Source organism: Trachurus japonicus, chromosome 11, assembly GCF_045865225.1.
Source record: "Trachurus japonicus isolate A0001 chromosome 11, Traja_1.0".
NCBI classification, from domain to species: domain Eukaryota; kingdom Metazoa; phylum Chordata; class Actinopteri; order Carangiformes; family Carangidae; genus Trachurus; species Trachurus japonicus.
Genome location: NC_140917.1, coordinates 21,455,536 through 21,481,233, shown reverse-complemented (window position 1 = coordinate 21,481,233; position 25,698 = coordinate 21,455,536). Strand labels below are relative to the sequence as shown.

At 40.7% G+C, this 25,698-nt stretch overlaps 1 protein-coding gene across 1 annotated transcript in view; it reads left to right on the top strand.

Annotated features, from left to right (window-relative positions):
* Window positions 1-25,698, top strand: part of LOC146978786 (uncharacterized) — a 63,578-nt gene that overhangs the window by 30,855 nt on the left and 7,025 nt on the right. Inside the window, exons 2-33 of the mRNA XM_085790234.1 lie at window positions 3,886-3,954; window positions 4,708-4,732; window positions 4,855-4,872; window positions 5,978-6,043; window positions 6,399-6,535; window positions 6,633-6,749; window positions 7,241-7,298; window positions 7,379-7,426; window positions 7,584-7,652; window positions 7,793-7,932; window positions 8,505-8,636; window positions 8,735-8,792; window positions 9,644-9,724; window positions 11,731-11,876; window positions 11,980-12,048; window positions 12,129-12,276; window positions 12,416-12,487; window positions 12,583-12,722; window positions 12,913-13,032; window positions 14,466-14,523; window positions 16,120-16,164; window positions 16,269-16,325; window positions 16,410-16,555; window positions 19,874-19,975; window positions 20,065-20,113; window positions 21,018-21,098; window positions 21,866-22,507; window positions 23,217-23,353; window positions 23,985-24,086; window positions 24,283-24,337; window positions 24,429-24,577; window positions 25,156-25,693. Of these exons, the coding sequence (XP_085646360.1) occupies window positions 3,886-3,954; window positions 4,708-4,732; window positions 4,855-4,872; window positions 5,978-6,043; window positions 6,399-6,535; window positions 6,633-6,749; window positions 7,241-7,298; window positions 7,379-7,426; window positions 7,584-7,652; window positions 7,793-7,932; window positions 8,505-8,636; window positions 8,735-8,792; window positions 9,644-9,724; window positions 11,731-11,876; window positions 11,980-12,048; window positions 12,129-12,276; window positions 12,416-12,487; window positions 12,583-12,722; window positions 12,913-13,032; window positions 14,466-14,523; window positions 16,120-16,164; window positions 16,269-16,325; window positions 16,410-16,555; window positions 19,874-19,975; window positions 20,065-20,113; window positions 21,018-21,098; window positions 21,866-22,507; window positions 23,217-23,353; window positions 23,985-24,086; window positions 24,283-24,337; window positions 24,429-24,577; window positions 25,156-25,693 (3,874 nt within the window). The remainder of the gene's footprint in view (window positions 1-3,885; window positions 3,955-4,707; window positions 4,733-4,854; window positions 4,873-5,977; window positions 6,044-6,398; window positions 6,536-6,632; window positions 6,750-7,240; window positions 7,299-7,378; window positions 7,427-7,583; window positions 7,653-7,792; window positions 7,933-8,504; window positions 8,637-8,734; window positions 8,793-9,643; window positions 9,725-11,730; window positions 11,877-11,979; window positions 12,049-12,128; window positions 12,277-12,415; window positions 12,488-12,582; window positions 12,723-12,912; window positions 13,033-14,465; window positions 14,524-16,119; window positions 16,165-16,268; window positions 16,326-16,409; window positions 16,556-19,873; window positions 19,976-20,064; window positions 20,114-21,017; window positions 21,099-21,865; window positions 22,508-23,216; window positions 23,354-23,984; window positions 24,087-24,282; window positions 24,338-24,428; window positions 24,578-25,155; window positions 25,694-25,698) is intronic.

Here is a 25,698-nt window from a genome sequence, read left to right as displayed (position 1 = left end):
CGTTTCATGTGTCAATAGTTCTGATGGTTAGACAGATGAATTAGGCTAGTCCTCTAACACATCCTAAAGTTTGACATGTCAGGGTTTTTCAGAAGAGGAACTCGTTTTTTCCGACTTCCGAGTTGTCATGAACGCATCATAAGTGCCGGGAGTCGGGATGCGAGTAACAGCTGTGATCTCGTCCCTCTGCACTTTAACACTGAGCCTGTCTGTCTCTCTGCCGCTGCCGCGGTCACACTGTGTGTTACAGGATTAATTAAAACACACAACGTAATGTACGGATTGTCGAGTCCTTCTGACCTCAGTTTGTTTTGATACTACATGTTTTACCTGGTTTCTCTGTGTCCACGACCACCGCTATCCTTCATCACGTTGAGGGATGTTTGATTTGCCACTCAGTCCGCGCAAAAGGAGCGTTGTCCAGGGCAACGTAACATAAACGCATACCCTGGCTCACAATGGCTACTAAAAATCATCCAAAGTGTGGGAAATAAATAAAGGTATTTGTTTTACACCGACCATATTTTTGGGGTGTTTTAGCTCTTTTGTTTGAAACGGGGAAAAAGTCGCAAATTTGCTGCTATCTTTAAAAAAAAAAAAAAAAAAAAAGGTTCGACGATCAGTTGACTACGGCAAAATCTGACGAATCAGATTCGACTATGAAAATCCTTAGTCGAAAACAGCCCTAATATCATTATACAGCTATATGTCACAATGAATGTGAACGTGTCGCGTATGAGCAGTAAATATGTCTCTAACCACTTTAACAGCATTGTTGACCGTCGGAACATCATTCTATGTATCAAACTGTTTTCTCATTGCTGTCATCCAGGCCTAATATTCACAACTTTAAATCAGTTTGTATCAAAGTTGGGATCACATGAAACACAGTCTCATTTACAGTCAGTCATCTGTGTGCCTTGGGAGGAACAGCGAGCTATTAGTAGGGTTTCTACATTATGTACGGAAGTAATAATAATAATACTTTCTTTGTTGCATTAAATGTCAGTTCATTCGATCATTATTCTCTCTGTGTGTGTGTGTGTGGGGGGGGTGGGTGTGTGTGTGTGTGTAGGGGCACATGATAACATAATTTTTTTCAACGTGTATTAGACTGACAGCACCAGGACAGAGAAACAGTAAGCCCCCCACACCCACCCCCAAACCACTCCCACTTCGAAGTATCTGAAGTGGGCCAGTCTGAGGCATGAAACTCCAGGGCTGAAAATGAGTCCCACTCTGGCCCTGGTGTCTCAACACTGTGCGTGTGTCTGGTGTGCTTTGGCTTATTTCCAAATATTTCCAGATGTTTCCTGTTGTTTGGTTTGTTTTCGGCATCAGTATACAGGTCATCGACCTAGCTCTCGCTCTTCTACAACAACTTTCATCCAGAACTCTTTGTAATCAGTAAATGGCAGTGAAGTTCTTTGAGCAGGGAGATGAGTTAGTTATGTAAACAAAGTGTCAATTGTCAGACTACGGCAGGAGTCAAGAAAACCACCCCGCCCTCCACTCACTTAAATTCCTTGACAGGTTTCTTTCTCCCTCTGCTGTGTGGTGTTGTATGTCCGTCTGTCCGAGCCTCAGGTTTCCTTAACCATAAATATTGGGTACATTGTAGAAGGTTTCCTGATGTAGGAAACTGCACCACGAAACAAGGTTTGCTCAGTAAAAATCAGGGTTGGAACAGGATTTGGAGATGGATACTCTTAGAATGTTTTTCACATGTGTTTTTACATGTGTGCATGGATGATGTAAGTACAAAGGCCATGAAATATGAGTACAAGGTTATTGGCAAGGTGTCACTATATCTTGACAAGTTGAAAACAGTGATGGATTATCTAGATAGAAGAATCCCATCATATTTTACAGATATGTTCTATGTATTCCCTACATAGGAGGTAATTGGAAAGCCTCACAGTGTTAATTGTATTGCATTAAAGCAGAAGTAAGTGGTCCGGTCGTTTTCGCTAATGCTGCGTTCCAGGCAGGCTTTTGAAATCGTAAATTACAGCTTCAAGTCACAACTTACGACTTTGTAGCGTTCCAGGCAACCCACTCGTGTTTTTCCGACCTGTTTTACCGGTGAAAGTCACTATAACGGCCACTCGTAACTTCCGACCGGTGAACTCGTACCAGATCGAACTGGTACCACTTCACGGTCGGAAAAATACGAGTTTCCTTGAACGCACCATAACAGTCCTCGTCCCTACGTCGCCACATTCACGGCGTCCCTTGGCTGCACACACAGCCCTGCATGCCGTTCTCTCTCCCAGGGGTCGACAATATAAATGGCCCGGTGGCCCGGACGTACTTTTCAAACCGTCAGGGCCACCAGAACGCTCCAAACACTGGCCCGGTGGGGCCAGTGAAAATAATGCCTTGAAAAAAATATAACAAGTAAATAAATAAATCTAATTTCACATTAAATCCCTGTGGTTTGAAATGATAACTGTCAAATCGTCTCGGTAATTAGTGCTAAGAGATCCCGACCCGATCAACGACAGAGACATCTACTTTCTGTGCGCAGCCAGCGCTGTGCCCTGGCACGGCAGCACCACCTGCAAGCAGCTGCAGCTGCAGCTCCAGAGAGTATCCATAGCCTTTGTACTTACATCATCCATGCACACATGTAAAAACACATGTGAAAAACATTCTAAGAGTATCCATAGAGAAGGTCGTCACAAGAACCGATAAAAACCTTTTTCTTAACCATGAAACTTCCCTCCTCCTCAGCGCGTCGGGTCGAGTCCTGTCGGGACCGACGCGAACGTTACACACGGGCCAGAGCTCGCGCTGGGGCGCCAGCTGTTCGGTGTGCGCCACAGCGGTGACACGTCACGTGACATTTAGACCATAATAACAACAACAAAAAAACGTGTGTAAACGCAAAACTGAGCTGAAAATGAAACAATGAGTCAGTTTTGCACCAATCTGTGGAAACAGCCTAAACGTGAATGAATGAGAACAACAGTTATATCACTGAACTACTTGGAGGATAAAAGTAATGACTACATAACTTCATGTTTGTGTTGAGGCATATTTACCATTTTAACTCTGTTTTTACTTCATTGTTAAACCACAGTGGAGGCTAAATATGTGAAACAGTTATTTATTTATTAAATAAAGTAGCCTGATGAATTTAAAAGCACTTTTTTTGACCTTCTTTAATGACATTGAATAAAAAATATCTGATACAGGATATAAATCCTCAGACTCAAATAAATAACAACATACAAAAATTAAACACAAATATACCAACTCATACATAATCACTAAAATACATATAACAAAATAATCCCCCAAAATCTCAAGAAACTACAAGATCGTGGTATTGAATAAGTATCAAGAATGTTGGAAATTGACTAGTAATGGTATCAGAAAGTTCCAGCCTCGATGGCGAGACCGCAGGAATTGGCTGGGATATGTTGTTTTTCGTTAATATGGGGATCGATACCTATTGTCCTGGGCCGGTGGTTAGAATGGTGGGGCCAGTGATCTTCAAAAGCAAATTTCCCTTATTGTCTACCCCTGCTCTCCTCATTGGATAAAAACTGTAGGATACGATAAATGTTTTCTCCTCGGCTCAGAGCAGAGCAGAGGGACTGAGAGACCCGTGTTTCAGTCCAAACACTCTATGTAAGTGATTGCTGTCGGAAGATATAACTATTTAAGACTTATATTAACACAAATATATCACTTACTTCTGCTTTAAGCAATGGACCTGGGCTTAGCGCATTGAACTTAAGATCTTGGATTTATCTCTTCACTGAAAAATCAACTACTGCAGAAAAAGCATCATCAAAGAAACTACCCACAGATCTTCGCTCATGTTAACCTATCTTATTCTATTTCTGATTTACTGATATACTTTTCTTGTTGTAGGTCTGTGTCTTCACATATCGAAAGCCGTTGTATTTCCGGACACATGTGCACTCAAAGGATCATAAACAGGTGGGTAATAACCCTATTTTACACCTGATCTAATTATAATATTTTCAGGGATTTGTCAAAAAAAAGGGACATTTTCGAACAACTGTAACAAAAACAATGGTTTGTGCCATAAAGTAGTTGTGTTTTTGATTACTGGATCAAATGCATGTCAAAAAGATGATACCTTGTGACCAAAAGATCAAAAGTGACATAATCCGCCCGACAAGTTGAAAAACACAACAAGGTCTATTACAAGTCTAGTGACTAGCTGATGTTGACCTTGAGACCTCCAAGTCTGTGGGGCATCTTAACTATCACTCTACCTTCCTGAGATCCCCTTTGGTCACTTGTGTATTGAAAGACTTTATTACAAAAAAAAAAAAAGTGTCAAAATAACCCAAATCTGGGAGAATCTCTGGAGCTAAATGTGAGATCTCCCCCTCTCAGCTCAAACCACTCTCTTTATATACTATATGATTCTCTTATCTCCAGAAACCCACCTTCTCCAGACAGAGAGTCGTCCCTGTCCAGCTAGTCCATAGATTAAAACAGCACCTAGCCTTCATAGGTTAACCTCTGATTTGAAGGCTTTGAACTGGCGTTTAACCTTTGAACTAGGGAAAAACACAGGAAAGGAGACCACAGAACACAACACACTTTACAAGACAGGATAGGAGATCAGATACTTCATATCATAAGACAGTTTAAATTTTCCTGTTGCCACATTTGGCGTTATTAAACCTACTTTGCATGTTTCTTGTTCTCCACCAACAGAAAATGAAAGAAGTTTTCAAAAAAGGTAATAATTTACCCATAACTTTTATGTAACAATTAATTTAGTGCATTTTTCCTCCAAAGAAATGTGTTATTCAGACTCTGTGTTCAGTTTGTTAATTTGTCTCCTGTTTGCTTCTTTTTTAGATGTGTTCAAGAAAGGTGGTAAGCTGCTTCTGCTTCTTTTAAGTGCTGGTACTAATCAAATACGAGTTGTCATCATATTAAAATGATCATATTAGTCATTTATATTTATTTAAATAAACAATAAATGTATATTTATATCATTTATAAATTGGCTGTCCAGTCATCATTGCTAAAAGTGTGGATCTAATTGTGGCAGAAAAAGGATTTTTGGCCTTAAAATAATATTTCCATACTCATTGCAATGGTAGAAAAATGGTTAATAGGATGAATGGTGCTGCTGCTGCAGCCTGAGCCGGGTCGCGTCGGCTGAAACTGCACTATGTAACTTCTCTGCACAGGTACGAATCACCGCATGAGACAGGATCTAGCCTATATAATTTTCCGACCTATTCATCCTCCAGACGAGGCTAATCAACTTAGTTAAGACTCTCACAGGAAAAATGTGATTATAACAGGAAACACATTCTCCCAGGGTACATTTCACAAGGGTCACTCATTGTCTCATCTATTACTGTTACTAAACACCTAATGCAACATCTTTATATATCTGTAAATGTATGTGCGTCTATCTCTCTTATAACATCTGCCTTCGATTCGTTTACTTCTAAGCAAAACATGTCCATGAAGTAGAGCACCAATTCACACTTTCCTTCAGTTCCAAAAAAGGGCACACATACAAAGAAGAACATAATACATAGTGATGATACAAGATATTAAAGCAAGAAAGTTAAGGTGTATAATATACTACACTTCATTCACACATTTTTACACTACATGACAAACAAACCCAGAATCAGTGTCTGGAACTAATGGGGAAAGTTCTGTCCAGTGTTTTCCGATTTGTACAATTCGTCTGTCTTTCTACCACTCTAAAGTCAGGTCTCGTCCAGGTAGATGCAGAGTTGTCAAGTTTAGAGATGTATTACACAGTCTATAACCTAGTTTGTTTGAAGCATACTGAGTCATAGCCTAGTGTTTGAACTGAGAAATTTGATCATTTGTAAATTTTCATTGTGCCAATGTCCACCACTCTGCCTGTATGTTAAAATGTAAGTAAAATGTAAAGTTTTTCTGAGTATTTCAGACGTAATATTTTTTTTTCACTGTTGCATTTGCTCCACAGGAGACATTCCCTTCATTACTGTTGTCAACTCACGTGCCATATCTGAGATGAAGGCACCCATCGTAGGTTAGTAAAAGGTTTTTAAGCGCACTTTAAAGTTTTAAGTTCATTAGTTATTATCCCTAGGCAACAGACCACAACTCACAGGCTGCTTACAAGCCTTTTCATCCCTGGGAAGCTGTGGTCTTCAGGATTGTGTGACGTGTCTGAATGTTCTTGTTTCATTGTGAACCTGCGTTTGAGCAGGTTTGAATTTGAATGTTTGAAATGTTAATGGGATAAACAAACTGTACTTCATGTGCTTGTTTTAGTTTTATTTTATTTGACTTTTATACTTTTGGTGGATCAAGCGATCACACTGACCTTTGATGACTTATTATGTTTGAAGTAATTATGCTATTTTAAATGAACTTTCTTCCAGGCTTGTCCATGCTGTCTTTATGCTTCAGCTTACGCACAGAGACCTTTTTCTACCTGTGCCACATCTGTGAGGAAAAATGTGAACCATTCAGGATTTTAAACCACCTCTCTTCTGGTGACCATTGCATCAACTACTTTGTAAGCACTCAGAGAAATAATTCAGTGTTTTTGAATTTTGAAGCAGAATTCAGAATTCAGAATTCATTTCAATATTATGATATGTTTTGTGTTTTAGAATTACACAAACCCCGATGTACTGAATTTCTCCTGGATGCCGAGTAGGGAAAGGAGAGACATTCTGGGGCATCAGCACAAACGGGAGATGAAAGAGAGAGGATCTGGAACATTACAGGTCTGTAACCTGGAATCACAAATGTAAACACATAATGAATAGTAAGAGCACATATTTACAATTTAATTGTATTGGCAGCAGATCACATGACTATTTGTATGTCAATGGAATCACTCAAAGTTTAATATGTGGTGGAAATCAAAGCATCAGAGACATAGTTTTCAGAGCAATAAAGGTCCTAATTAGTGTTACAATAACCTGTGTTAGACAGAGAATGGTTAAACCACGAATGCCCAAGAATCAGAAAAGAAAACCCGAGGCTGGACTTAGAAGTCCATCCTTTTGATCAAAACAGAATACAGATAATATCTTTGGAAGGTTTTAACATGGGTTAAGAGTACAGTTGTTTGCGCCAAAATCCAACCGGTTCTACTGCTCCACAAGGTCAGGTTGACCTGGCCCCCATCTCAACGTGGTGTTGACATAAAAGCTGAAAACGTATCAATGTTTTCTGATAATTTTACCATTTCCACCACAATTTCGCTTTGCAGATGCTGGAGTTACCCCTAAGCCTGATTAAAAAGCTTGAAATGAGTACCTACTCTGAAGGTATGTGATTCTCTAACAGATATTTGAGTTTAATTAGAATGTAATGTATATTAATTAAAATGATCTGATCTTCCTCTCAGTGATGCACACCCTAAATGAAAATGAAAAGCTTCGCAAGCTGCTTGAAGGTTTGTTCAGATTTTATAGTTATTTGTTTACCAAGCTCTTATTTATACTGGTTAGGACTCTGGGAGTTCGTTTTGGAGTTCATTTGACCACAATCAGACTGTCACAAATAATCAAAGCAGTTGTTAAATCAACACTTGGTTTATTCCCTTCATCTAGCTACCAAGTCTGAGAGGAAATTGATCCAAACATACCAAAGGGACAAAAGCAGAAAACATCCACTTCTTGGTCGGTACCCATTTAACACCTATGTACCTTACAAAATATAATTTTTGCTCATAGAAGGCAGTACTTACACATACATTTTATTGTATCCCAACATAGATATAATTAACATAGTTGTAATTATCTTCCCCTTTTCCATTTAGGTATGCAGCACCTTGTTGAATGCATCTGTGAAGGGCCACCTGAGAAGAGATACTACCTCTGCACTCTCTGCAAGCTAACTTTCACCGAGCACATGATCATCAAGCATGTCCTGAGCTTTGACCACATCTTTTGTTACTTTGTAAGTAGCTGTGATTACATCTGACATTCGTAAAGTAAAGAGGTGTAATCTATGATAGCTCAAATTTACTGCAACCTAAGACAATGTATGCAGGACACAGATGTGGTGCAAATTCAGAAAACATCTTCATCAATTTTACAACACAAAAGAAAAAAAAAAGAAACAGAACAGAATACATGCATATGCCAAAACCAACAAGATGGCAAGACCAGGAGGTCAGGGTGTAGTTGTCGACCAACTGGGTTTGTTGTTATCTTTGTGTAGAGAGCACTGGACTCTGTACATAATCTGTTCATAACTAAATAGACGGTCGTTGTGGCCTGGCAGCTTCAAGAGAGTTCTGTTAGAAAAACAAGATGGGCTAAGATTCATGCTGTCAGACTGGTGAGATGGTACTATAGTGGTGCCAGTGGTACTGACTAGAGTATCTAACATCCTGTAGATGCAGTGTAGTGTGCTTGCTTTTGTTTTAGTTTCTGATCAGCTTCTGGTGTATCTGACTAATGGATCTCTGACAGCTGTTTGTCTTTCCATTGGCTGTCTGGAATTCACATCTGTTTTAATCTGTGCAGAAAGTGTGGCACCCCTCCACTCTGCTGTCAAAGGAATGCTACCAAGAGTATAACTTTTACTTCGCCTCCATGATGCGAAATTTGGCAAAGCAGACAGAGGAAATTCATGCAACTGCTAACACTGATATGAAGGTAATATAGTTAGCAGAATTCAGTACTGCATATTGTATGGTGCACCTGTTTAAGTTTTCCCATGTATTCATGTGGAGTCTTGTGTGTTTCTGTTGCAGGAAGTGAAGCTGAGCCCTGCTGAGTTCCTATCTGTGAATTTCAAGTCTTATTTAGAAGGTGGATTTTCACCATTCGTTTTACACTGGACACAGAAACTGATTAACCCATAGATTACTATTGATCAATACAGGAACAGGACTTGCACAATGGCTGCACCACCTTGTACCAACCATACCAAGTCATGTTAACCTTTTTATTGCACAAAGAGTAAGGGACAAAAAAATTGACACAACTTAGTAAATTTAAAGCAGAAGTAAGTGGTCCGGTCGTTTTCGCTAATGCTGCGTTCCAGGCAGGCTTTTGAAATCGTAAATTACAGCTTCAAGTCACAATTTACGGCTTTGTAGCGTTCCAGGCAACCCACTCGTGTTTTTCCGACCTGTTTTACCGGTGAAAGTCACTATAACGGCCACTCGTAACTTCCGACCTGTGAACTCGTACCAGATCGAACTGGTACCACTTCACGGTCGGAAAAATACGAGTTTCCTTGAACGCACCATAACAGTCCTCGTCCCTACGTCGCCACATTCACGGCGTCCCTTGGCTGCACACACAGCCCTGCATGCCGTTCTCTCTCCTCATTGGATAAAAACTGTAGGATACGATAAATGTTTTCTCCTCGGCTCAGAGCAGAGCAGAGAGACTGACAGACCCGTGTTTCAGACCAAACACTCTATGTAAGTGATTGCTGTCGGAAGATATAACTATTTAAGACTTATATTAACACAAATATATCACTTACTTCTGCTTTAATTAACAATCGAATAAGTAATGATTTGATTACCACATTTGGTATAAAAACACAACATGTCATCTACCATACTACCGGTATGTTGCTCTGAAAGCACCAAACCATCAGACGAACTCTTGCATGATGATTTACTGACTTGGATTTCTGTACATTTTAGCTCTAAAGAGGCTTGAATCCATCGTGAAAGAAAACAAACAATGCACCTTGATCACAAGCATCAAACCAGGGAACAAGCTGGGTAAGTGTCATGTCAGTTTGAATTAGTTTGTCCAGTGGGATAGGGGCTGTTTGTATTGCACCTTACACACTGGCTGGAATTATATGAAAAGTCTATGTAGTGGGAACTTTCACCCACTTACCCCTAGATGGTCTGGCACCGCGCTGACTGAGTGTAACAAAAACAGCCACGGGGGGTCGTAAAGTGTCTAAACACTAAACATACATTTCAAGGTTTTACCATACATAGACTTGAACCCTTGTAACAGCTTCACATAGAATGTGCAGAGAAAAGCTAAAATAGAATACAGACCATATATGGAAAAACCTCCAAGAGTGTATTGTCCCAATACACTCCACCCTCTTGAGCATTCAATGCTCACATCGAAGAAGAAAATACACTCCAAAAATGAAGATAGAACATCACAGCACAATCAAAATTACACAGTCACATTATCATCAGAATATGGTGGGATCCATCCTGGAACTGGAAACATCTCCATGTCATCATTAGTATGCAGTTGTACATATTGTTGCACATGTCCTCCTACAACATCTCCTAACCATCTGTACAGTAATGCCCTCATGCATGTCAGTACAAAGGTACAGAAACATAAAATTATGCCAAAACATAACCAAACATGGAATTAAAATTTGCACTATCATTGCACCCCATGGTCCTAGCTTGTCTGACAGCCAATTGTTGAAACTGTAACCTGCTGAATCTGATGGACCAAAGGCATCTCTGATGTTTTGTAGAGCTTCTATTACATTGTTAAAGTTATCTGTATTGTCAGGAATCAAAGTTACACATGCATCTCCAGTCAGATTCAAAGTCACACACAGTCCACCGGTTCTGGCCATGAGGAAATCTAATGCCATCTCATGCTTAAGCAGTGTAAGTCTTTGGGATTTATCATTATCAGTCAAAAATGAAAATCCATTAATTGTTTCATTAGCAAATGCTTTTCATGGTGTAAGTGATGTTATCTATGTGATCTGCAAGGAAAGTTACACCATACCATGGAAACAATCCTAGTCCCCATTTCTCCCCTAGAGAAATACGCCAGTGATAGGATTGTATGTTATGAAATTGAGCCATGCTACGCTTTTTCCTGGTGGAAAAGTTTTCCTCTCCTCTTAACATCACAACATTATGCATTCGTAACTTTACCAAATGACAACATCCACTCCAATTAGTCGGTAACATTTCATATGTATTATTACCACATTGCCAGTAATTTGAATATAAAAAACCTATACCAAGCCCGTTCCCTTGGCTGTGGTTTCGCTAGATAGTCCCATAAACTGTCCACTACCGTTGTTACAAACACAGATGGAATTGTCCCACGTTGTTATCTGCGTCGGCGCTTCTACTGGTGTCACATTCTTCACATCAGCTCTGTAGTGACTACCTTGGGTCCAGTTGTAATGATAGTCATTTGTGGGCCATCCTGCCTCCACATGACTCCACCTCAAGCCCATCTGGATCCCCAACAAGCGCTTAATTTCGCTTGTGGTTGGCTTGAATTGTCCTATTAACAGTCATAGCTGATCTCCATATTCTTCTCCTCCCACTTCGGTAACTTGTGGGAGACTTTGTGCAACTTCCTTCATATCTGCCACTGTCCATTGTCTATACTGTACATGTCCTGGAAACTCCCATAGTCATTTGCCACTTCCACTAAAGGGAGTTGTAATGTCCCATGTGGTGACAAAAGTATATCCATAGCTGCCTTTACATACATTAGCAAACATGTCAAATCAATGAACCAATCAATGAACCAATCAAGAACCTATCACACTGTGTGTGTGTCATAGTCACCTTTACTCTTGTTACACAGTCCCTGGGGGTCCTGGAACCAACTTTGGGATCCACTGCTTTACAGGATATTTAATTTGACCACAGTATGTTTTGGTTGTGTAAGGTCAGTTTTAAGGGGGACCAGATTCCAGAAAGAGAGGAAGAATGAACAAAGGGTGAACAACTAAATACCACCTTTCTGTTGGTGTTTTTATTTTTTGTAGAGTATCATCCTCAAAAAACGAAGATTCCTGAAGAAACAAAGACTCCTGAAGAAACAAAGACTCCTGAAGAAACAACGATTCCTGAAGAAACAAAGACTCTTAAAGAAACAAAGACTTCACCAGCACGATACAAACTTTGGTGTCAGGTGATAGATTATGCTTTTGTTACTCATAATACACACTGTGGTTTTGACAACAGAGAGCACAAGCTTGTTTGAAGCACTGACCTTTGTGTATCCCTTACGGCAGGACTGCAGTTTTGTCTATGATAATATATATCAATATAAGAGACATCTGACAGAACGGAGACACATCAAGGTATGGATCATGACGTTGACGATATGCTGCAAAATCATAACTCACTGAAGACATACAGCTTATAATGTTTTTGTCCCCAGATGTTGACCAGATTCTGCAGAGAAGGTACATGTTCACCTTTCTCTCAGTTCCCATATTTTTGTGTATTGTTAAGCTCATTTAAATATCATGTGAACATGTCCTCCCCCTTTCTTTCAGATGAAGCTGCCCATGGTTTTGATCAAAAAGGTGCAATTTTCTCCGTCTGTGAAAACATACAGGACCATGATTGAAATGGATAAATGTGAATCTGTTTTTATGTCAAGAGCAGATTTTTTTTTTACCAAAACATGTCTAAATGTTTTTTTTCCCCCCTTTCCTTTTCTAGAGTCTTGCATGCCACACCTGGGCTTGTACTCAATCATCGGCAATGGCGTGAGACAAAATAAACCAGTTATTGGTAAGTTGACCCACTTGTTATCATTTTACAAGTTGTTGTGGTTTGTGCGTATGAAAAATATATAATTTGTGTTCTGCCTTTGTTTCTTTGATTAGGTGCATCCCTGATTGTGACTTGTATAAGCACACAGGTTCAGACAGACAATATTTATGTGTGCTTCGCTTGCAAGGACTGTTTTCTTGAGGACACTATCAAGCAACACTTGAATTGTGAAAAACATCTCATACTCACGTTGGTGAGTTAATTGAGATCATTTTCTTAAATGTTTCATATTGGCTGCATTAATGTGGAGTCAGTTCAATCATGAATATAAGTGTGGGTCTGCATGTCTAACGTTTTTATGTCATAGTCACCACAATGTGTGTTTGCAGTCTTCCTTTTTTACAATAATAAAACCTGTATTCGATTTGTTTTTGGTCTTTTAGCTGTACCTGAATCCCTGGCGTCTTCCTTTTGCCTGGGAGGATGAGGTGGATGTGGATTTGTTGAAGTCAATGGCATGGAAAGAGGAGAGTGAAAGGGGACCAGATCAGTGGGTGATGAAGGTACAGAGCACAGAGCACCTAGACAGACCTTGGCTGATGTAATGAAATTTAGCATCTGAAGTGCAGCTGTTGACCAAGTATTTTACCCCTCAGACAGGACGACACGTTTCCCCTTTTCTGACATTGTAGCTTCTGTCCTCTTGTCCTAAAACACAGTTCCTTTTGTACGATGAGAAAAGACACATTTTACCAGAAATAATTGATAGGTTTAAAACATGAACAGCATGGACAAACAAAACCTGCTGCTTGTATTGGGTCTAGGCAATTGATCCTACCCTGTATACATTTATTTTCTTCAATGATCCCCACCCTTCCTAAGTATTGAGAAAGAATCCACTCTATTATATCAAAATTTATATGGAAGGGGAAACAACCAAGAGTTAAGCTCTCCACCATACAGCATGACAGAACTGCTGGTGGACTATCTGTTCCTAACTTTAGACTTTATGCACTGGCTTTTTCTCTTAGACCATTCTCTGTATGGTTTGACCCTCATGGAGGGAGATCGAAGAGCAATTAGTCCAGCCTTACAGACTTCAGGACGTAGTATATTCTGCAATCACTCCTAAACAGGCCAAAGTAATTTTTGGTCCCATTATATCACATTTGTTAATCAATTGGAAATCTGCATTGAAGATGACCAAAACAACCACTAGGTGGCACCAACATTCTCCAATTTTTCATAAGCATTCATTACTAACAGATTCCCATCCTTTTGTATTCCCTACGTGGTCAGAAAGAGGAGTACATACACTTAAAGATGTTTGTAATGGTGAAGGTCTGCAGACCTTTCAAGATCTCAAACAGCAGTACAAATTACCTGGCACTTCGTTTTTCTTTTATTTGAGATTAAGATCCTCAGTAAAAGCATATGGGGTACCCTGGAACAGCAAATTGGAAACACTGCCCTTACACTCCATTAAAAACATTGGTCTGGTCTCATCTTTATATAAATGTTTCTTGATGTCAACACACCGACCACTTGTGCTGTAAAGTAGCTGGCAGAAAGATTTATCTCTAAATGGCCATGGAAACCTTTTTTTTTTCTAATAACAAATTGTCCTCAAGAATCCAAATCATCAGCTTATTCATTTTAATTTTTTACACCGTAGTTATTTGACACCAAAAAAACAACATGCAATGAAGAAAATTGATTTCCCACTCTGCACCCTCTGTTAGCAGGATTCTGTTCATTCGTTCATATGTACTGGCAGTGTAGACTTGTTAAAGGGAGGGGAGGGGTGGGCGGCTGGTACGGGATTATCTCCTTTACTGTTAATTTGTCATGTCCAGGAGAAAATGTTTATTGCTGCTTTTGTAACAATGAATGTAAAATAAAATAATTGTTCACAAAAAAAAGAAGTCATGGACATTTAGAAATTATCATACCATTACCAGTCATTACTAATGTAGGTTTTGTCTTTCCTTTTCAGATTCTTGACTTGCCAGACTTCATGTTTCAGAGCCTCATGCCACCAAGTTACTTAAAAGGTAGGAACAGTGTATATCAGAATATAAAAAATAGTTAATGGATGGCTAAGAAAAATAGATTGAGTAGCCACAAATCCTTGTATAGATATTAGTGTTAGAGAAAATTTTGAATCTCCTATGCAGTCTTGTGTGGTTAAAGGTCAGCCCCTCTGGCGCCGTCACCAGATAACACTTTGCGTGTGAAGAGAGAAACCATTGTTACTTTCCCACCACCTTGGAACTGTAAAACCCAAGGCAAGGCAAGGCATCTTTATTTATATAGCGCATTTCATACGAAGGCAATCATTGTATTATTTTGCTGATTTGTGTTGATATTTAGCCTTATAGATTTGATTTTTTCATTGAAAAAGCAAGCAAATTCATTGCATTTTTCTGTGGAAGAGAGTTCTGAAACTGTCTCTTTTTTTTGGGGGGGGGGGTTAGCTGATATAATATAGCAAACAGAGCGTGAGTGTTGTTGATGTTCTTATTAATCATTTCAGAAAAGTGTTGCTGTCTAGCCTTGAATAACCCATGGTTAAAATTACAAAGACTTTGTTTCAGTCAGGACCACTTTGTCAAAATAATCTTTATTTACTTGCACAAGTTTCATTTGGCGGTATGGTACTGTTCTGGGACCCCCTGCTCTTCCACGTGCTTGTGTGGAAAGCCTGAGGCAGGAAGAGCACCTTCCTGCCCTTCATGAGCCATCATGATGAACGGCATAAGCAGCAGGGAGCGCAGCAGCAAAGAAAACCCAGACAGAGCAGAGCAACCACAAGATACAATACAAATACAAAGGTTCACAACAGATGGCGGGCTGGAGGTGGGTTGCAAAAAAGCCAGCAGAGGAAGCAGCGTCGGGCTAGAGCAGTTTAAATAGCGCACTCTGAATGCAATTTCCCAATAGGTGAGCCATCAGCTGATCTGCTCGGTGTTGACGCTGTTGATGCTGATTTAGAGCCTTCAGAGCCTTTTATTTATTTATTTATTTTTTAAGTATATTTTTGGGACTTTTTTGCCTTTATGTGATAGCACAGTGAGATAGGAAGACAGGAGACAGGAAAAGGGGGAGGCAGAGAGAGGGGGAATGACATGCAGGAAAGGTCTGCCCGACGCGGGATTCGAACCGGGGACACCTGCGTTGAGGACTGTAGCCTCTACATGGGGCGGCCGCCTTAACCACTGCGCCACGCACCGCCCCACAGCCTTCAGAGCCTTTAATCTCAGTGTTATGCCCAATAGCCAATAGGATGATAACACATCTCCCTTTGCGGACAGTGTCCACCTTTCTGGTATAAGAATGTGAACGTGTGGTCTGCTGCCTCAGAATTGGTAGCATCATGCACCCGTGTTGTCTGTTCTCCTTGATCAAGCCCTCATAAACTTCTTCAGTCTAGACGTCCAGGACTCTGGTGCTTCTTCTTCTTCCTGCATCACCTCATAATTTCTCCCTAACAATTAGTTCTGTTTTTTTCTTTGCACTTAACTATATTAAAACTGTGAGCACTGTACTGTGAAATGAGCTCTGTGAGAATATTTGAACTGTTTCTGGTCATGTTTGTCTCGTAGCCTGTTCAACAACATGCTCCTTGTTTGTTTGTTTTTTGTCTTTAGTGATGCAAAGACTTCAACTATACCAAACTCTCCTAAAGAATCACGGTTGGTGTTGTAATGATCTTTAGCCTTAAACAAGTAAACACAACTTGGGTGCCTTGATTACTGACATCTGACTTCTACCTGTTTGTCTGTCTGCAACTGTGCAGTTCCACACTGTGAAACATACAGCAAGCTCAAAGAAAATGAGCGGTTCCCCCTGCTTGGTGAGTACTGCTGGAAAGAAAAAGTCTTGCCCATAATCAGAGGTGGATGTGGGTGTTTCTGACTTTTCTTTACATGCATTGTAGGCAAACAGTTCCTGGTCATGCATGATGTCATCACAAGACATGAGACGCTTGAAATGGGATTCCTGTGTTTGCTCTGCAAAAGGACACTGTCTGGTGCTGAATTCTATGCTCATGTGTTCAGTCGTGAACATGTAGAAACATTTCTGGTGAGTTGATTTACTCTTTACACTACTACTTGCATTATATTGTTATTAGATGTGGGGATTTTGTAGCCTGATGCATCAGCCGCTTATTTCATTACATTTCAAAAAGCGTCTGAACCTGAGCCATAGGGATTCGTTTGCTTCCGGGAGGCGGTTGCTTACATTTGCTTCAACTAATCGCTGCTGCTTGGTGGTCACGTGTGCTATACACCGGTTAAGCTCATAGGTTAATCTTGAGCGCTTGAGTTCAACGTCATCGCCTTCACTTACCCGTCTGTTCGCTGATTGGTCCGTCCGCTCTGGCGGACGGACCAATCCGTCCAAACCGAAACGCATTGCTAGTGTCCTGACTACATTGTTGAGGCAAATGAAATTTGCCGGAACCAGTAGGCGGCGCTAGCCTGGCTAGGGATTTTGCCCTATATCCCCAACTATTACATAGTAGCTATTTGAGGCATAAACAAAGCAGGCAAACTACAGTGTACTACGACTACGATATTGAAATTTCCTTATTTGGACAAACCCCTTGAGATTAATCATCTCGTTTTCGAGGGGGTCCAAACATATAGGCAAACATTAAAGCAGAAGTAAGTGATATATTTGTGTTAATATAAGTCTTAAATAGTTATATCTTCCGACAGCAATCACTTACATAGAGTGTTTGGACAGAAACACGGGTCTGTCAGTCACTCTGCTCTGCTCTGAGCCCAGGAGAAAACTTTTATCGTATCCTACAGTTTTTATCCAATGAGGAGAGAGAACGGCATGCAGGGCTGTGTGTGCAGCCAAGGGATGCCGTGAATGTGGCGACGTAGGGACGAGGACTGTTATGGTGCGTTCAAGGCAACTCGTTTTTCCGACTGTGAAGTCGTACCAGTTCAATCTGGTACATAGACTGTACAAAAAGACGTACTGGTACGAGTTCACCGGTCGGAAGTTACGAGTGGCCGTTATAGTGACTTTCACAGGTAAAACAGGTCGGAGAAACACGAGTGGGTTGCCTGGAACGCTACAAAGTCGTAAGTTGTGACTTGAAGCTGTAATTTATGATTTCAAAAGCCTGCCTGGAACGCAGCATTAGCGAAAACGACCGGATCACTCACTTCTGCTTTAACTCATTGTACAAATATGTTCTCAACAATACTGAAAAAACAAACAAACCAAAAAAAATAGTCCACAGCAACAAGACAAAGGACAAACCACAGTTAACATAACAACAGTGGAAGAATACAACCGTAAGAAGGCCACAATGGCCAACACTGAGACTGAGATAACGGTAGGCTATATAGTGATTACTAAGTATCAATTCACCAAATCATTAGGTGAGAAGACGGAGCATGCTTGAAGATACCAAAAGAGGAACTGGATCTATTATTAGCAGCAAGGTTAACAAGGTGCCAGCCACCTGCACTTCATCATATGTAAATATCACTATGGTTGGTTGGTTGGTTGGTTGGTTTACTTTATTAATCCCTCTGAAGGGAAATTGATTGTCCTTCCAGTGAACATTTATAAATTGAGTGTATCTGGCATGTAAAATCCATACATTTAAGATCAGTCTTTGTAGTGTTGTGCTTAAGACTGACCTGTTTCAAACAAAGGTAAACAAAACCTTGTTTTTAAAATGAAATATAATTGGGGTTTTTTTCTAGAATAAATGCATGGATGACAATTTATGGCCTACTTATGTATATCTCACATCAATTCACATACTGTACATCAGTCCAAACTTTAATTTGTAAAATGTATTCACAATACACAATCAATTCACATATTAGCAATATTTATTTACATCTCATCAATCTACACACAATACAATTATTTGCATTACTTACATTACATCTCACTGTAAGTACAACTGACTGTAAAGTAACAGTAACTGGAAATTTACCCAAAGCCCTCAGCAGCAGGCCAAAGATTGCTCCTCAAAAACTAAAATATTTATCCGTTTTATGATCGAGTTTATAAATAAGTCGATTAGTATAATAAAACCCTGCAGCAGAGGGAGCTGAGCCCCTGCTGGCTGTGGGCCTACTGCCCGGTGAGCAGGCGGGGCTGAGCTCCGGGCTCCTCAGTACAGTCAGTGTTGTTGTTGTTCTGGGGTGTTGTGACAGTCATCTCCGTTCCCGCTCTGGGTGGTGGGAAGTTGTGGGTTTGCTGCCAAGATGTGTGAGTCGGTGACAAGTTTGGAGGGTGAGTCGGTAAACCGGTCAATGAATTAAGATGTAGGGAGAGGTACTGCCGTCCTTTACCGTAATGAACCAAGTAATGAACGGTAACATTAATCTCGTTTCATTACCGCCTTTTCAGTTCAGAGGCACAGCGTTATTTTTTTTTTTTACAGCACTGGTTGCGTAGTTTAGTTTAGTTGTGTTGGCTAGTGACATTTAAGCTAATATTAACATTAGAAGATTCAAAAGAAGCAAAATGTTTGAAAGCATTAAAAACGACGGCTCGATATGAGTTCGATATGATAAAAAAAAAAAAAAAAAAAACTTTAGCTAATTTACTGTCGCCATGATGGGAAGAGCTTCCTAGCAACACCTGCTAAATGTTACCTGGTGTAAGGAAAAATGTAGGCTATTTATTGGTACTTTCACTTGGATTTATAGTTTAGATTTATATAATAATCTGATTAAAATGTATAGTTTCGAACAAGTTATGATCTATTATGATAAGGAAATATTGGTTAGATGAAGCTGCTGCGGCAGTAACTAATGAAGCTTGAGTTAGCTTAACTAGCTAAACTCTATGGTGGCATCATAAGAGTTGACAGGGCTGCTGCATCTAGCTGTGGAGGTTTCTCTGTCTCATAAAGTTAACGTTTAAAATGTTTTTTGTAAATTTTAGTACAAATATATGAAAGTTTTCTTTAAAGTGCTCTGCTCCATATTCAGCTATTCAGTTGTTCCAGCTAAAGATTTTGTGTCAAGTTAATAATTTTAGGTTTGGGCTGTTTTTTCTTTTCTCATTTTGCCCTATTCCTAATCTGATTTCAATTCCTCTGTAGTTATTGTTAGATGATAGACGGTGGCTCTGCTCTTGCAAATTTTAAAAATCATAACAGGGTTGTTTTTGTTTGCTTTTGCAGATATGGAGCACTTCAAAGAATACTTTTATGCATTTGTACTAAAATTTGGATAAAGTAGAGCAATGCTAATGTAATCATAAAGTATAAAATGGTCATTATTATGTATTACCACAGTGTGTTCTGCAGGTTTTGTCTTCAGATGTGTCAGTGCTGTTTATTAGATATCATTGCTTGTTTTGCTTGTTTGCTTGACAACATACTAAGTGTATTGTGTGTATGTATGCGTGCAGGAATGTGTCCACCAAGGCACGCAGACTCAAAACACTGATGCAGAGACCTTACTGGACCTGGCAACACAGGCGGGACGTATTCACTCCATAGCACATGTACAGGTATTTTACGCAAAGAATGATTTGTCTGTACTATCTGGCATCTTCTCTTGTCATGTACTGTACTGATGCAATGTTTTTGTTTTTCAAAGAAAATTGAGTTGGATATGCCTATCAGGGAGCCGTACCCTTACCGCACTGGTAAGTGTGTCATGCCATGAATGTTAATAGCCGTATTTCCACTGCAGGAGTTCCTGGTAAAGGGAGGGGGTAGGAACTTCTACAGGAACCGTCCTCTCACTCGGCCAGTAGTAGGACCCCGCGGCGACATCATGAGTTTCGATCGCCGCTTAATCGTTGTTTAAACCGTGTTTAGACCGTGACGTCAGTTTAGACCGTGACGTCGCCCAGGCAGGTCACAAGCACATGCACAAAAATCATAACAACAACGAAGAAGGATGGAAGGAGCTGAGGCGGTAGCCGCGTTTCTGGTTTGTGTGTTTGTGCACATGGCGGTTGATTGTAATCCTGCTTGAGTTTTGTTTTTTGTTTTTTTTAATTTTTCACGGCATTGTTTTGCGGCGTGATGGATCCCCAGTGTGTCGAGGTGCGCTGATATTTTCATTTCGCCGCGATGGCTCAAACCCCCTCTGAATCTCCTCGGTGCTGTAGACTGTAATCAATGTCTGCACCTCATCGTCGGCCCATTTGTGTACATCTTCCTGCTGTTTTCTTGTTGTTTACAGCGGTGTCTGCTAGGCTAATGCTCCCCTTCTGCTCCCCCTTTTAAAAATGCCGGTTGTTTTGGTGCTTTCTGGTAGCGTCAGAGCCTGCTCTAGCTTTAGCCAGTCAGTGCCGGGTTAACCTCGAGCCCCACCCAGGAGCTTTTCAGGGCCGAACGGAATACCTACCCTGGAGTAGGTACTCCGTTGGCCCCCATAAAAGTTCCTGTAAATGGCCCTGTGGGGGAGGTTCCTGCAGTGGAGACACGCACCAACGGGGCTGGCCCCGTAAAATTACCCCGAAGTTCCTGCAGAGGAAACACGCCTATTGTCGCCTGTAAGTAAATTGGTTTCTTGATTCTTCTCACATTGTTTTGTCCCAGCAAGAAGCATCTTGACGTCTGTAAAAAGAAGAACTGGGGGAGGAGCACTTAGACCTGTGATAACACCAAAAATGAAACTGAGTAAGTCCAGCAAAAAATATATTTTGAGCATGTTTGTTGTTGTTTGTTGTTGTGAATAAATTTGGGTCCAATCAGACGCCTCACTGATGGTATTGCATGATGGATAAGCATTCTGACTTAACAGCATTTTTTCACACCTGCCTAAAACTTTTGCACAGTACTATAGATATATTGTGTATGTGTTTGGTTCCCATACCAATATAGACCTCAGGAGTACATTTGGCTGCATTCCATTAATACTTATGTCTTGAAATCATCTGTTAGTAAACTTAAAGAGGAACTAAGCAGGATTTCCCCGTGGCTATTCTACATGTTTATCTTAATTAAAAAGCTCTGGAGTAATTGTGATAGTTAACTACATGACTTGAAACTTGAGTGAGAATGGAGGCTCTCTGCCTTCCACCTGGCTCATGGCTGAAAACAAACCTTGCAAAATGACTTACTTGGCTGCCGCCCCAGTGTCGCAGCTCTCCTCTCTGTGGCACCACGACACAAACACGCTCCGTAACCCACAATCTCTTGTTTATGACAGATAAGACTACACAAAATATACACGTCGTAACATCGTATATGTTATATAACGTTATCCACCGCTGCATGGATTGATTTTTCACCGGCTTTGTTAAAAACAAATGCACATGGCCAGGCGGAGGGTTAGCGGAGGAAAGCGACTGGACTTGCATAGTTCCTCTTTAATTTGAACAGCTGATGTAGTGCTCTTCATGTTGCTGCTTGCTGGATGGTTGACAAAATCACATATTCCTCAGCCCCCAAGAAAACCCTGGGAAATGTGGACAAGGTGATGGACAACAGTCAACAATGTACAACGGAGGAGGGATCTAAGGACCAGAGCAGTCAAAAAACAACAGACAACAATAAGAACATCCCTGAAAAGATTTCAGGAGGACTTGATCCTGAAATTGCCAAGAAATGCTCTGTTTCACCAACTAGTACAGCTGAGATGAAGCCTGCAGTGAGGGAGCCATGCCATCTGATAAAAGAGGAGAAAGAAGATATAGAAGTGTCTATAACCAGAAGTTCAAGTAGTGAGATTCCAGACAGCATCCAGGAAGTGGAGAAAGATGATGAAGCAGAGGTTGGAAAAGAAGAGAACACAATGTATAACTGTGTCCCCACACATGTGAAGAGTTACCCGTGTGAAGGAAATGAAAGAAAGAGGGCCAGAAGCATTTCTGAAAATTCACAAGATGACAAAGGTTCTGACAAGAACATGGTGATAGAAATGGGATGTAAAAGACCCCGGTGCACCTCCGAACAGGGGTGCACCCCCGAACAGGATGCATCTGCAGAACAGTCCCAAAAAATTCCAAGTGATGAACTTAAAGGGGTGACCACCACTGACACAGGAGGGAGTGGCACATCAAGTCACAAGACTATTAAGAAAGAAGGTATGTTAATCTATCATGAGTTGTCACATCTCATTCTTTTGAGTAGTTAATACACTAATTAATCTTTCCTTCTCATAAATTGGATGTTGTAAATGATGGTTTGAAAATTAAAGCAGAAGTAAGTGATATATTCGTGTTAATATAAGTCTTAAATAGTTATATCTTCCGACAGCAATCACTTACATAGAGTGTTTGGTCTGAAACACGGGTCTGTCAGTCACTCTGCTCTGAGCCGAAGAGAAAACATTTATCGTATCCTACAGTTTTTATCCAATGAGGAGAGAGAACGGCATGCAGGGCTGTGTGTGCAGCCAAGGGACGCCGTGAATGTGGCGACGTAGGGACGAGGACTGTTATGGTGCGTTCAAGGAAACTCGTATTTTTCCGACCGTGAAGTGGTACCAGTTCGATCTGGTACGAGTTCACCGGTCAGAAGTTACGAGTGGCCGTTATAGTGACTTTCACCGGTAAAACAGGTCGGAAAAACACGAGTGGGTTGCCTGGAACGCTACAAAGTCGTAAGTTGTGACTTGAAGCTGTAATTTACGATTTCAAAAGCCTGCCTGGAACGCAGCATTAGCGAAAACGACTGGACCACTTACTTCTGCTTTAAGTTCTTATATGTTTGATTCATCATAACATTTCATTAATTGTTTCACATTTTAATTTCACATTTATTATTGTTATCAATGAGTAATGTATTTTCTAGGCTCATGTGCGTCTTTTGAACGCCAGTGTGATGAAGGTGACTCTGCCCACCTCTCTAAGAGCTCTTCTGTGAAGGCGAAGAAGAAGAAAACCCTCAGCCATGTTACTGGGTCGGAGGACCAGCGGATGCATTTGATGGTGAGCTGAGAGAAGCTCTGTGTGCTGTGTAGCATGACGTCTTTCATATTGTAGTCACTCAGTGACAGTATCACTTCACAGCCATTAGGGAGAGGAGGAGGAATCACTGTAGTGACCACTACACAACATGTATCAATATCGAGACAAAGCAATAGGGAGTGCTGCAGTTTGGGTCCAAGGAGGGATGTAAAAAAATGTGGATAAAAAAATCAGGTGCTCATCAAGACCAAAAAGGATGTTTGAAAAAACAGGGAGCTGGTTGAAGCCAAAAAGGCAGTCCGAGGCACTCTGAATAATATAAAAATCCTTTATTTAAACAGGTATAGAAATCTATCCTAGGATATATCCCTGTTTAAATAAAGGATTTTTATATTATTCAGAGTGCCTTGGACTGCCTTTTTGGCTTCAGCCAGCTCCCTGTTATATCAATATTGTTTTTAGTTTCTTGTGTGCGCATACTTTGTCCATTTCACGTTAATATGTTAACAGATAAAATGGTTGTGGTCCATTGTTTCTGCGATATAACATGTGCATATGTGATGGGTGGCAAACAAGCTTATATTCAAAGTGATGTGGTCAGTTTGGTAACAGTTGCACCTCCCCCCGTGTGTCCCCTGTTCTCTGACATTAGGTGTCAATAAATCTCCCAACCACATTAACTGAGCAGCAGAGGAAGAAAGTCAAACATTTTGCCACTTTATGGGAACAAGATCAAGGACATGGACAACTTCAGGTTCGCACCAGCCCTTCGTTCTTTAATTTGCAGACATGTTTCCATTTGTCACTGCGTAAGCGCAGATAGAAGAAATACACTGTTTTCTACTGGTCAGCCTGGGGCAGCAAGTTCTAGGCCACACAACTGAGATAAAACAGGTGACTGATTCAAAACAAATTCAATAAGATTTATTATCTGTTTGTTGGGACTTTAGGTTGCTGAGCTGGATGACAAGAAACACAACACGTCAAAGCAAAATCTCAAGTCGGGTAAGGGATCACATTCCTTAAATTTTTGTATCATATCCCTGTGTTCATGCTGGCTTCGGTGTGTAATATTTATTTTGTATCATTTTCACAGCCTCACAGGCAGTGAAGGAGCCACTGACTCGGCAGGTCAGTGAGTGTGGCCTCCCTGCAGCCTCAGGGATGTCTGGTGTTAAACCTGTGCACTCCTCAGTCGCTGATCATGCTCAACATGAGGTCTGCTCCGTCAGCGACAATATTAAAGTGAGTCTACTTGGCATCTAAATGTTTTGTGAAGATAATTTTCTAGTTTTTCAAGTTGTCACGCAAAAGTCAAACTGCATGCTGGTTGGATGAAATTTAGCATGTCTCCTTTCGGTTTGACAATCTGAAACTGATGAGTCTAAAATGAAATTTAAATTCAAACCAGTGTGATTAATTCAAGTAGAATACATTCCCAATGAAATGTTTATGGGTCAGGCTGCAGGGGTTTTATAGCAGGCAAAATACTGACTTAATTGCTTTACTGCTTGAGTCTGAGTCATCTAAATGTTGTGGATGGTTTCTGCTTATCACATCTGTTGTGTCTGCTCTGCTCTGTTCTTGCAACACTAGTGATTAATTCTCTTCTTCTGTCATTTTGGTCCTTTTTTAAAGTGCTACCCTCTCCAAAGTTGGGTGCAGGAAGTAAATGAAGAACGGAAGTTGTTATATGCATTTAGGAGTGAAGATATGAGCATGTTGCCTTAGAAGATAACCAGCCCAACAGTAGTTGTTCTGGTGTGTATGAAAACATCTGATAAATGGACATTACATGTTATTAAATGTGATTGTTTTCAAAGGTGTTGGGGACTGATGGTGCTTCAAAAGTCTCAATGACACAGCTGTCCTCAGTGCCTGCATCCACATATGTGGTGGCTCAGAACACCTCCAGGTGCACCACCACAAGCACCACGAAGAGCAGAGAGACAAACAGCACATCTACAGCTTCAACCAAATCTGCACCGGTGCCCAAACTGCGGGAATGCAAAACCGAGGCTGCACCCAAAGTTACAGCACCCTCCTCCTGTAAAGCTGCACCCACAGGATCCTCCACAGTGGTGCGGCAAGTCACCAGCAGAACTTCATCTTCCGAAATAGAATCTAAAATTACAGTCACATCGGAAACTACAGTGACGATTTCGGCTAATGATGTGGCTAACGCAACAGTTCAACATAAAAACACTCAAGTGTCTAAGGCTATGCCACACTGTCATAAGATTAATCTACCCGCTGCTCCTCACCAGACCATGGTCAGGCCTGAGCACAAGAGTCCATCCACAGAGCCATCGCATATCTTCACCACTAAGATGAAACCAAGTGAAAAGCCTCCTAAAGTTGGTAAG